The sequence below is a fragment of the Poecilia mexicana genome, unplaced genomic scaffold (genome assembly GCF_051168715.1).
Source record: "Poecilia mexicana isolate PSO_F unplaced genomic scaffold, ASM5116871v1 scaffold_18, whole genome shotgun sequence".
Lineage (NCBI taxonomy): Eukaryota > Metazoa > Chordata > Actinopteri > Cyprinodontiformes > Poeciliidae > Poecilia > Poecilia mexicana.
The window spans coordinates 12,631,533-12,643,823 of record NW_028263387.1 but is presented as its reverse complement, the minus strand read 5'-3'; the positions used below and the strand labels follow the sequence as shown (position 1 = coordinate 12,643,823).

The 12,291-nt window shown below is 42.0% G+C and overlaps 1 protein-coding gene and 1 long non-coding RNA gene across 2 annotated transcripts; one reads left to right on the top strand and one right to left on the bottom strand.

Moving 5' to 3' along the window:
* Positions 1–1,398: 1,398 nt before the first annotated feature.
* Positions 1,399–11,747, bottom strand: dthd1 (death domain containing 1). The gene is made up of 10 exons (XM_014996746.2): positions 11,345–11,747; positions 10,359–10,803; positions 8,830–9,139; positions 7,787–7,966; positions 7,110–7,357; positions 6,866–7,021; positions 4,610–4,893; positions 3,238–3,491; positions 3,095–3,152; positions 1,399–2,532 (listed from the first exon to the last, which is right to left on the bottom strand). Exons 1-10 carry the CDS (start codon positions 11,706–11,708, stop codon positions 2,228–2,230), a joined length of 2,604 nt encoding a protein of 867 aa, XP_014852232.2. The 5' UTR covers positions 11,709–11,747; the 3' UTR covers positions 1,399–2,227.
* LOC148154064 (uncharacterized) lies at positions 4,780–6,845 on the top strand. The gene is made up of 3 exons (XR_015766178.1): positions 4,780–4,920; positions 5,206–5,267; positions 6,655–6,845. It is a non-coding gene; the product is annotated as an uncharacterized LOC148154064 (long non-coding RNA).
* Positions 11,748–12,291: the final 544 nt, after the last annotated feature.

The following is a 12,291-nucleotide window of genomic DNA, read 5'->3' as shown; positions in this document are numbered from 1 at the left end:
GCCGTTTCCCAGCTGTGCGATGGCACACATAAAAGATTATCGGGCATTATTGTTTACGGCAATCGTTTACAAAACGCTGCTATTTCTGTGCGTCTGGTGTTTGTTTTAGAGCGGTAGTTAAGAAAGAGGCGTTCTTGGACTGTAAATCTGAAAATCCGCTCGATTTGTTCAGATAAAAGTAAACATATGGAATTGTTCCGTCCGTGCCACTTAAAGTTGAACCAAACCACTGCTACTTTGAATAAGTAGTTGAGCATAATGCACTTTTTGATATCTCAGATCAGTCGGAATGCATGTACAATTGAATTGAAATGATGTTTTTGTAAAGTGCCTCCAGACATTTGTTGTGAATTTGCACCCGGAGGAACCTCATGTCATGCTAAGCAGCAGCTCTGTCTGCACTGATGAACATTTAACTGCCTCAGCATGCTTATATGCTTGAAACAAAAGAGAAGTCTGACCTATTTCTGAGTAGTTTAACTGCCACGTCATACAATACAATCCTATACTACTGATTATACTATGCCTATGTGTAAATAGTTATCCATCCAAGGAAGACCAACTGGTTTAATCGAGTAATTGACTTTGAAGCAATCCCTCGTACCAGGCAAACATATGCTTACATTTCAGTCTTACTTATAAGAGAACCAAAATAAGTTTCCACAAAGACAAGTGCCACATCAGTGGCAGTGCTACTCTACGTTGTAAAATCCAAAGATGATGCCCCAGCTTACGCCACTTTGATCAAGTAAAACATGAAAAGCATCGATAGGTGTTTTTAGATCGACTCTTATCAGTATTACTTGTTCGTTTTCACCCTATGATCATCCTGATCAAACACTGAGCTTTCTAGCCTTGTTTATCTGAAACACATCAGCTGACAGACATCAACACATATTAGGCTTTTAAGAACTTCAGTGTGACGGGCCCACAGATATAAGTGAAAAAAAAACACACATTATAGATTTTGCATGCATGGTTCTTTCTGGTAGCATGCACCAAAGTTCAAATGATTACACAGCAACAGGATTTGAGCAACTGTCACTCAGTCAAGCGGAAAAATCAGTAAATATCGTCAAATGTGAGCCAGATCTCAACTACTTCAATTATACGCATGTATGTGAAAACAGCAAGCTGAGGGATAGGCCTTTGTTTTCTAATCACATCTCAACAAGTGCTGTCAAGTTTTAAAAAACGACTCCGTGTCAAGGAGCTGAGAGGAGGTCACGACTCAGTGTTTATGAGAGAGACGATGGAAGACCGGTCCACTAAATCTCTCTCTTCTGTCGCTCAAGACAGACTTCTGAGCAAAGTGAGAATTTTGGTCTCTTTCACAGATAAAAATGAAGAGTTTTGAATAATAAATAATAATAAAAAAAAGGATTTCTGACGAATAAATAAGAGAATCCTAAATTTATTTTGTAGATTGCCTTTTGTTTAGTTATGCTAAAAAAATAAAAATAAAAAAAACACAAATTGGGATGAACATACACCGACTTTCAGACAGAAGATTTACGTATTAGGACATAAAAATCTGCTGGTGGTCTTAAAATTACAAAAACCAAACCCTTGTACGACCTTTATGTTACTTTGTACATGTTGTCATTAGATGCTGCCGCCCCTACAGTCCAGTGTTGATGTTTAATAAAGATGCTTTTCTTTTCTTTTCTTTTTTTTAACCAAAAAACCCTTGAACTCTTAGCTTTGCAGACTCTGACATATAAAACAAAACAATAAACCCCAGCACAGATGCTAACTTAAGACAGTGTTGCTAAAGAGAATCAAAAAAAAAAAAAGAAAAAAAAAGCTTGGTCAGACTTCAATCCAGCTGAAATTCTTTGCTCCATAAACATAAAGTAAAACAAATCAAAGAACTGCAGGAATAATGCATAAAGGATTGTTCCAATAATGTCCCACTACACCGTTTGACTGATCAGGTCCTCCATATTGTCTGAAAGTCCCTGAGACATGATGGCAAGAGGTGTACGGGGCAATTCGCTGAAATCTCACAATCATTTCTTTTGTTGATTAAAAATTAAATATCTAGATTGCATTTACTACAAAAGCTGCTCCCCAAATCAAAAGAGGAACCTCTGTCCTCTTTCCACAATATTGTCTCTCTGTGCAACACTGTCCTCTTGTGGAATAAACTGATTACTACATCATGCTCCTAAAATTAAGCCGGTGTGATTTCCCCCCCCCCTCCCCCCCTTTTTTTTTCCACTTCCTAAAATTTCTTGCCTTCAGAAAGTTCTGCCTCTCGCAGCAGCACCTCTCGGGCCAGATCCGGTCTGCCTATTCTGCCCAGGCTGCCAGCGAGTTGGGAGGCCTTCGGGTGGCGTGTGACGGCAGGCAGCGCTCGTCTCCACATGGCCAGGACGCGAAAGGCCTGTTCTGACGGACTGTCCCTGGAGCGGAGCTTCACCAGCCGGGCTGCGCTGCGACTGAGACGCAGGGAGGACACCAGCAGAGACGTCTCCTCCGGAGACAGCTCCCCAGACAGCCAGAGGAGAAGGGCGTCCGAAAGAGGCTCTGATAGGTTTTAAAACAGCAACAGACACCGTTTAGACAGTCCTCTTCAACTTTTCCACATTTTGTCATGTTATAAAGGACATGCCCCACCCATGCAACTGAGTAAAAGAACGACTCAATGGGTAATGCTCAATAACAGCAAGTTGGACTAAAAAATTATACACCAATCAAGAGAAATATTACTTTTTTACAATAAAATGTCAGCAAGTGCTAATTTACAGTTGCTAACTCCACATGGCAACAATATTTGACGTTTATATTTTTGTTGAGTATAAAAATAATATATAGTAATAGTTTTTCCACGTGCAATATAATTTAGTTTGCATTATTCAGTGTCATTTTAAATATTTTTCTTTCATCATGGTGATCTCTGGGGCCCCCCGGTGGCATGGAGGGGGCCATCTGCTTAACTCGCAGATTCCCTGGGCCAGCCCTGGCTCCACAACATATAATTTTAATAAAATGTGAAAAAAATAATAATTCTTGAGGTAAAAATACTTCAGCAATGCACCCGAGAGCAGCACCAACAGGCTGCTTCTGAACCGCGGACTGAGTCACCCACCTGCCTCCTCGGATATCTTCACTCTGGCGGCAACCGGCCGATGGATGACTCTCGCTTTCTGGAATCACACAAATTTAACGTGTTGAAAGATCTTAAAGGTCTTTTTGCCTAAATGAAAAAGATGTCTACCGCGACTTCTGCACCTTTGGTAAACTCAGAGGCAGCTTACAAACTGGGTCTGCCAGGAGCTTCGCATCCCTCGGAACAGCTTTGTCCCCTCTCCGCTCCAGCTCAGCTCTGGTGACTCTATAAAACAGGGCCGTGCCCTTGTAGCAAGGCGAGCTGTAATTCCCAAATGGGTCCACTTCGGTTAGGCGCACTAACAGCTCATTCCTCCGCTGACAGTGAAAGGTCAGCCGCTCGTGTGACTCCTCACTTGTGTTGCTCTGTGTGAAGGCTGCAGAGTGCACATGTGCAAAAATCACAAAATCGTACAAGAATATTCCCCCCCCAACCCCCTGTGAAATGTTGCATTTAAAAGCTTCTACTATAAAGCAAAGGATTTCTTTTAATCTCACTTTACCGGCTGGAACTCATGTGTTTTACGACATTTGTTTCTAGATACTCTCTGTGGCCTGTGAAGGCTTGTCTATAAATTACCACTCACTTTCCACCATCATCCATCATTATTTATAAATAGCCTATGTTGGGTTTAGCCCATTTTCAGTTCCTCTGTTCTTCTGGGGATCTGTGTTGTTTTTCTGCCTTTGGGTTGTTACGTTTTTGTGTTGAACTTCCTGGGCCTTCACACCTTTTAGTTTTTGGTTATAAAGGTTTCTGAAAGCTTTCATTTCCTGCATGCCGATGTTGATTTAGCCAAGCTCTGCTACAACTGTTGTTCACATTTGAAGAGATTTTCATAATTGGAGGACCTTCTTATTTTTGCCTTGACGCGTAAAACAGTATGACGAAAAGGGAATATAATCGCTTTAAACCACATCTTTAGGTCATGGGATGTAAAAGCAACTTCTCTCACCCAAAATGAAAACGTCACATTCCCAGTGTTGAAGCCTTTTAGGATAGTTGCATCAGTTTTGACTGAGCTAACCAAACTGATGTTTAGCCTGGAAATGTGATGCCCACACACTGATAAGATAAGACATGGATCAGGTTAAGAGGAAGGGCGGTGAGAACATTTGAAATCAGTCGCTGAATTGTTCGGAAAGCAGTGAGCAAGGGTGAGACTTTAAACAACAAATGCCAACAGGCCCAGAACCTCTGGAGTAATGTTGTTTAGATCGGGGCAAACTTCCTCACAGCGATACCAAAGACTGGTAGATAAAGGAAGCATCTGTGAAGTATTTTTTTTTAGCTAATGAAGGTAATACTAGCCATTAAGAGTGTAGGGTGTCCTTACCACTATCCTCTCCAGAGACCAGTAAGAACAACGCGTTGACGTTGATCTCTCCTAAACATTCTATGATCGTACCTGATTTGAAGCACTCTGAACAGTCCCTTGTGTTGTTATTGGACACATAAAGGCCAGCAGGCATGCGATTCTGGCCGGGCTCCCACCTGTGGATGTGATGTTTCCACTAAAGCGCAGGAGGAGCTGATCTCCTTCACACAGGGAGATCTCAGAGGAGGTCTCCACGGCGCCACCGGCCGCCCGCAGTCTGTTCAGCTCCCAGTCGAGGTCTCTGCTAGGCAACGCCGCCAGGAGGACGCCGTGAGGGTCGCCCCGCCCACGCTGGAGGACGACGGTCACCGGGTGGCGGCAGGCCGAGGCCTCCAGCTCCTCGGCCAGCGCAATGAGGCGGCAAGGCTGCAGTGGTGACAGGAGACGAACTGCGAGGAGTCTGGTGTGAAGAGGCACAGATAGAAACGTGAGAAGTTTAACTTCATTAAAAGAGACTGGATTACCGCTGAGTGAAAAGGGCCTGTTATCAGGAAGTCAGAAATAATGTATTCATGGGGAAGCTAAGGGAATTATATAACCTAACGTGCATATATTATTCCCCACTAAGCTTGATTTAGATAAGAAGAACGAAGAGTTTTAGGGGGGAACAATTAAAATCACTTCTTAAAGCTGGTTTTGTCACTTGTAACGTCGTTTTCAGCGATCAACTGGAGAAGACTGGTTTCAATTTTCTGTTGTTTTTTTTTCCAAGCACTTCCCAAAGGAATCCAAGCAACACAAACCCAACATAGAAGCGCTTTAAACCAGGTGAAGGTAAGCTTTATTTAACTGTAATGTTCAGCAGTTACTGATTTACTCGTGACTAAAAGTGATCAGAGCAACAAAACCATAATGAAGTGGAAGTAGTCAATGAAACGATTCACAATGAGGAACAGAATGAGGAACGAAGGAACAATAAAGCTGGCAATTATAATTTAATCTACAAGCAATCTATTGTGCAAGTTTGATTTGTATTATTTTATGTTGCACTGAAACATATTCTCTTAACTCTTAAACGATGCAAAAAGTTAGGTTTTTTTTAGTGTAAACGTTTTTGGCATTTAAGAACATTAGTTAGTGATGACGTTTATTATGATGTGCCATTTCAACTTGTGGTGAAATATGAAAAACAGATTAAAATAGAGTGACAATGTTTGAAGCCACATTGTCCAGCTGTGGAAGAATCGTATGCTAAAATTCTTTTTCATGATTTATCCACTTCTGTCTGCAATTACCGTGAAGTATTCTGCTGCATTTTTAAAGCTGATGCTTTGATAACTTCATGTGACATTTTGAACCAGTATCAGAGCAGTGATTAAAGTCTTTATTTCTTGCTAGATTTGGACAGAGTTACTTGTTAAAGATTTTTGTGGTGTCTAAAAATGATATGTATGATTTGGTAGCTTTAGCTCAACAGTACAACCAACTTCACTAATACTCCCACTGCGGTTTCACTTCGGGTTTTTTAAGCGTCGCATGCAAACATTTTCTGGTACTCAATTCTCAGTTCAGGTACAAGAAGTTACATCATCTTCCTTTGCAGTGAGCATAACTTCACACAGACACTGTCAAAGTGAGGAAGGGGAAGCAAGATGAGAGGATGACTGTACAAATCAGCTAACGCTACCGACCGACTTCTGCAGAAACACACAGAGAGATGTGGTGAAAGATACGAGATTATCTCAGCTCCTTAAAGCGTTTCCCTACACTGTTTTTAGCAAACATAATTTACTGGGTGGGTGGATGAAGACGACATGAAACTGTGTCCATGGTGAAGCTTGTCCACATCTGACAGCAGGAACTTTGCTGATTTGTGTTATTGACTTGGCAACAATGAGCAATAGTGTTTGGAGGAAGTCATTGTGAGAATCTCAATACTTAGAAAACTCCTCTGACTTTCCATGGTGGGCTTTTTTTGGATGCCAATGGGTTTATGGTATTACATATACTACAGAAAGAAATACTGCCACCAAGTTATTTGACTTTGGATGAAATCAACAGCTTGACGGTTGAAACTTGTTCGTAAGGATTACTGTATGCTAAGAGCACTTCCTGCCATTCTTGAATAAGGAAATTTAACTGTCTCACTTCGGACAATTAATGTTTTCTCAGCATATACGTTCCAGCTTACATCTAAATTCTGTTTGTTTTCTCTCTTCAGAAAAGCAACACATCCGTTCAACCATCCAACGATTGTCTGTAGCCGCTTATCTTAGGAATCTGGAGTAGCTGGGCAGAACCCACGCCTCCATCAGGAGAACAGGTGAACACCATGCAAAAAACAAAGACCTGACTGAACCAATGTGCCACCATGCAGCTCAAATAAGCAAATTAAATAAATAAAAAAATAACCAGGATGTCGTTTTACTAACCTGTCAAAGTTTTCTATCAGATCAAAGGACACCAGTCCGTTCTTCTGGTTCCTGGTGACTATTTTCTCAAGGACAGTCCACTGTTTGTCTCTTGAGCCGAGAACAACCAGCAACTCGTTGGACGTCTCGTTAGATCTCAGATAAGCACCAAGGATTCTGATAGAGACACGGAAGACAAAACCAGCTTAGCAACGAGACTAAGAAATGACAAAGACGACTTACTGTTCCTGCACTTTTGACCCACCTTGCTTTGCCCGAGGGAGTCGAGGGATCACCAAGAGCCCCAACCTGGTGTGCTTTTCTTTCCTTCCTCCTTTTTCCCTCTTTTTTCTCATAGCTTGGCGGACACGGAAGCGTAATTGTGAGGGGTCTCCTAAGTGGCTGCGACTTAGGGTGGGTGAGGTGGAGCAGTGGGCTGGCTGACACCACCGACTCGTAGGCGTCGTTCCTGGACTTGACGGCCGCCAGAAGGACGGCGTCCACCGGCTGGACCTGAGACAGATGAGCAAACATCTGTTTGGCACGACTCGGACGGAGACGCTGAGTGATATGAGGACACGTTTCTCCTGACGCTTTAATTGTGCCGACAGCAGGTTGTTAAATCAACGCGGAGCCGAGCAGGGTGGGAGCTGATGTTTCTTGACGCGAGATCAAGCAGCAAACTGCTGCAGCGACGTCAGTTCGGGAATGTTTGGACTCGCGTGTACATTGAAATGCGTCGTGCAGCTGTTCTTGTTCTCTTTCTGCACAGCAAACATCTGTGACAGCATATCTCTTGAACTGCAAGCTGCCCGTCTTTCTCTACTCTGAATTTCAAAATGTTTCAACCATTTCAGAACAATCTGTTTATGTGTTAATGCACTTGGTCAGGCCTCCCACTCTACAAAAGAAGGTTTGGTGATCAGCTTATTCTCTCCATACCATTGTTTGGGCCATTACTGGAGCAGTGAAGGTTCCTGGGAGGTAGTCCAGACAGATCCGAGGGTCCATGGGGATTTTTAGTGACAACCCCTTCCTGGGAACGTTGTACATTTCTCTTTTTGGACATGAAACTACAGCAAATATGCCCAAGGAGTACACCTTCACCTCTGCAAAGCAACCCTGTGAAGTATATAAAACATGTATATATATATATATAATTATTATTTTTATTGCATTAAGTAGTAAGATAAAGTAAAAAAAAAAAAAAAAAATTAAAGGTATACAAGTGTAGGGAAATTACAACATAATCACAATATATCACTGCAGTGGAAAGGCATTATATTTAGTTTGCATTTCATGAAATAATAGTATATTGATAAAGTTATCTATCAATGAACTTGCACATGTCCGTTTTGTGTATTTTGCAAGATAAATCTTTGTAAACAGTGGTTGGGGCTCTGTGAAGTAGCTGCCTTGCTGTAAATTAGCTAAATATAACTTTTTCTTTTGTTAAGCGGAGTTATGCTGGTTACCAAACGGATTGCATCACGACGAAATAAAATAACGTGGAAGCTCCGAAGTGACATCTTAAGATGTCAGCAATCTTGGGCGCACACACACAGATCTTCAAAATATATACAAAAAAAAAAAATCACCCTCAGCAAAATACACTCAAATTAACTTAATGACAACAAAGATGAGAATTGCAAAGTGACAATAAAAAAAGCCCTGAGATCTTAAATTATTTGTAGGCAGATCTGAAAAGGTGTATGTTGACAAGGTGGACAAATACCTTTTTTTACAACTCGTACATTTTAGAAGTAGTCCCATCAAATACAAAGGAATGTGTGTAAAATTCTAACTTGGAATAAAGTGTTATAAATAAGTGTTTGAGTAGTCATTTCTGACTGAACCAAAATAGGAAAAGCCTTATCACATTTGATGTCAAACAATTGTTTTCTATTTAGTAGGAAACTAAACAGAAAACTGTCTATGCCAGCAGGAAAAAAAAAAAAAAAAAAAAAAAAAAAAGAAAGCAACACCTTTTGGCCTCCATGCACCTCCTCCGTCGTCGCCGGGGCGATGTAGCTGACTCTCTCCTCCTCGTCAACGACCTTCACCGCAACCTCTCTGTGGCCGCTGCGATGGCGCACGCAGAAGGGCACGGCCACGGCGACGGGGAAGCGGAAGCCGTCTCCGTCCCGAACTTTGACACGAATCACTCTGCTGACGAGCTCCTCGGAGCCGCCCGCCATCAGGCAGCTCAGGGTGTCGGCCGCCTCGCATGTCAGGGCTCCGGCAGGCGCTCTGACAAAACACGCGTCTGTCGCTTTGTCCGTCTCACCGGTGAGCCTGAGCGTCGTTTTCAGAACACACGAAAACAAAGATTTTGCAACACACCGCACAGATAAGAGCACTTTAAAGCTCTTAAGCGCAAGTTTCAATGAAGTATATGGGTGACTGCCTGCACTCATCTTCGATTCGAGCAGCATTTTTTGGGGAGAACTATTTGGAGGGAGAGTGGTACACGTTCCCCCATATCAGCTTTTGCCAGACTCGGTCTGTCAGTCTGAACCAAATTCTCATGATGTGTTTGGCTTTTTTTTTTTTTTTTTTTTTGTTGCACAAATGCAGCAACTGACCTGACAGTGAACTGTACAAAAACTATCTGGCTGTGTGGAGCCCAGGAGGTCAACATGCGGGGCTGTGTGATAACGCGCTGCTGCGTTTCTGTCTGAATCACTGAGCAGAAGAAATGAAGGAGAAAGCTCCCATTTATTTCTAGAAAAAAAAGCAAGCTGCATGTTTTTCTTTTTTTTTTTCCTTTGAGAACAAGATGCTAAATGTTTCTGTCATCAGAATGTTCTTTTATTCTATAATCAGAATAATAATAATGGAATTTGAATTATTTTCCAATATAACTTTAGTTAAACTTATATAAAAGACAACCTATAAAAAAAGTATCCACACCCTTTAACATTTTTTACATTTTCACAAAACAAAGTTGGTATTTTATATAATTAGCTGTAGCAAAGTAGCGCACAGCTGTGGAACATGAACAAACTGTTGTTATTTTCTGTTCATTTTTTTTACTAATTAAAAATAGGAAAAGTGTGTCGTATTTTGTGAAGTAAAATTTTACTTTAATTTTGCTAAATCAAATCTAAAGCAATTAACTGCCTTGAGAAGTCACAATACTGTACTTTCTAACCACCTGTGGGTTTTTTAATCTCAGTACAATTCCATCTTTTTTTCTGCTTCAGAGGTTTCTTTTTTGTTTTTTTAAAGAACATCAGAGAAACTAAAAGCATCACGAAGACCAAAGAACGCTGCAAACAGGCCAAGGAGAAGGTTGTGGAGACGTTTAAAGCAGGTTACCGTGACAAAATGTCACTGAATCAAATTAGGGCGCAGAAATACTTGAGGACAGAGCAGAAGTTCATCTTCTGAAAGGACAACAACCTTAAATATGCAGACAGACCCACAGCTGCATAAAACGCATAGTCATGTATCAGAATGGCCCAGTTGAAGAAGTTAGAATAAAAACACAGCGATGGTTGTGGCAGCCTACCATGTTGTAATCCATTTATCTTCTGTTCTATCTTCTGTTTTATTCTCTCTGTCTTTCTCCTCTGCTTCCACTGAAGGAGCCTGATTGTAAAAATCCTTCTCTTGACCTCCGACGCTGGTTTTCTCTTCGTTCTCTTTCTCCGTGCTGCAGTTTGAACTGTTGAATCCAGAGTCCAGGGTGTTTTCTTCATTTTGAGCATCTTGAACTTCTTCTCTGAGCTCCAGATTATATTCAGATCGCTGCTTCATGACATCCTCCGTTTGATCTGGAACGTCCTCGTCTCTGGGTTCCTGAAAGGCGGCAGCCGACTCCTCGTGCGTGGATAACCGGAGCACTGCGGCGTCCAGCTTTGGAATGATTTTGGTCACTCTGTCCAGGAGGTCCTCCATGTCTTCCCCAATGCTCAAAATGCCATCGGATTCTGAACAGGATGTAGTTTTATACTCTGAAACATCTGAAATCAAATAAAAACCAGTTTGTAAACATGCAAACAGGTTCACGAGAGATTAACGTAGTGCCTTTATTGTCTCCTTTGTCATAGGCTGCGTCATATAGTGAATATAGAATTCACTATATCTGAAATGTCAGCTTAGCGTTTTGACAGAAAGATAAATTTATTGGAAGTGAGTCTGCATTTCTTCTCTCTTGTCTTACTCATGTCAACGTCGCAAAGGGTTTGGACAAGAAAATGACCAGTAGGGTTTATTTAGACAATTTTGAGACTAAATACTTTCACTGGCATCTTTCCAAAAGATGGGGGGGGGGAAAAAGTCTCAAAATAAATTCATCTTTTAATACAATAGTCCCAGTCACTAGTGCTGCCCAGTGACGGCCTGGCGACCTGTCCAGAGTGTCACCTCTCATGATCGCTGGAGTTTTTGTACCTTAATAAAATAAAAACAGCTTCAAGGGCGCAATCAATTGCTTAAAAATAAATATGTTTATGATATTTCAAGTTTTCTCATACAACAACCCACACACGGTACCTTTTGTAGAGGCAGCGTGATGTTCATCGCCCCCTTGTGGAAACTTTTCAAGTATGCCGACGCATTCGTGAATAACCTTCCTCCAATCTGTCAGTATCTCCGCATGAAACTCATTCAGCTCTTTCAGAACTTCCACAACCTTCTCCTTCTGCTCTCTGACGACACTTCTGTTCCCCCCCTTGTCCTCCTCCTTGATTTCTTCTGGCCTGCACTTCCCTTCTTCTCTGTTGCCAAATGCTAATCCACAGACCCTTTTTTCTTGAGAGCCCTTTTCCAAAGTGATGAGGAGACCGTCCCCAGTGTTTGTGCCGAGAGGACAGTTTGCTTCGTTGATCTGATGATTTTCAGGTTGGTCTGTATCCATGCTAAACTGCAAAATGACAAAGATGACAGACAGAAATGCTCTCAGGGAGCCCTTTTTTTCCGCTGTTGTTGTTGTCTTCCCTTTCACTCTTCTTTCAATTCCCTTGACATGAATTCACATGGATATAAGCCCAGCTGTGTGTGGTTTTGGTGCCACCGGCAGTGAATGTTGGCGTGTCCCTCGTTGTCCCAGCGGGAGCCAAAAGCTGCATTCACACGGCTGACGGCAGTAAAAAATGTTGCTAAGGTGATACCCCCTCACCCCCCACCCAAAGGGCGGGCGGGACAGGGTTGGACAAAAAGAGAAGCCACACCGATGGAAAAACTTTACGAGAGGAAAAACTTGTTTCTATTGTCATCTTCTGCTTTTCTGCTCCACAGTTTTACTGCATGAGTGAGCAGAAAGGAGATGCAACCTGGAGCTGCTCAGGAATTCGAACCCAATTTTAGGGGTATTTCTATCCTGAATAATCACAACGTTGCTAGTTTGCAAGGGATTCACGTGTGCTAAACGTGCCGTAAATTGCATCTTTAGAAGGTTTCATTGGAATGCGAAGCCTTGAGCCGTCCTGTCACTGCGCCGG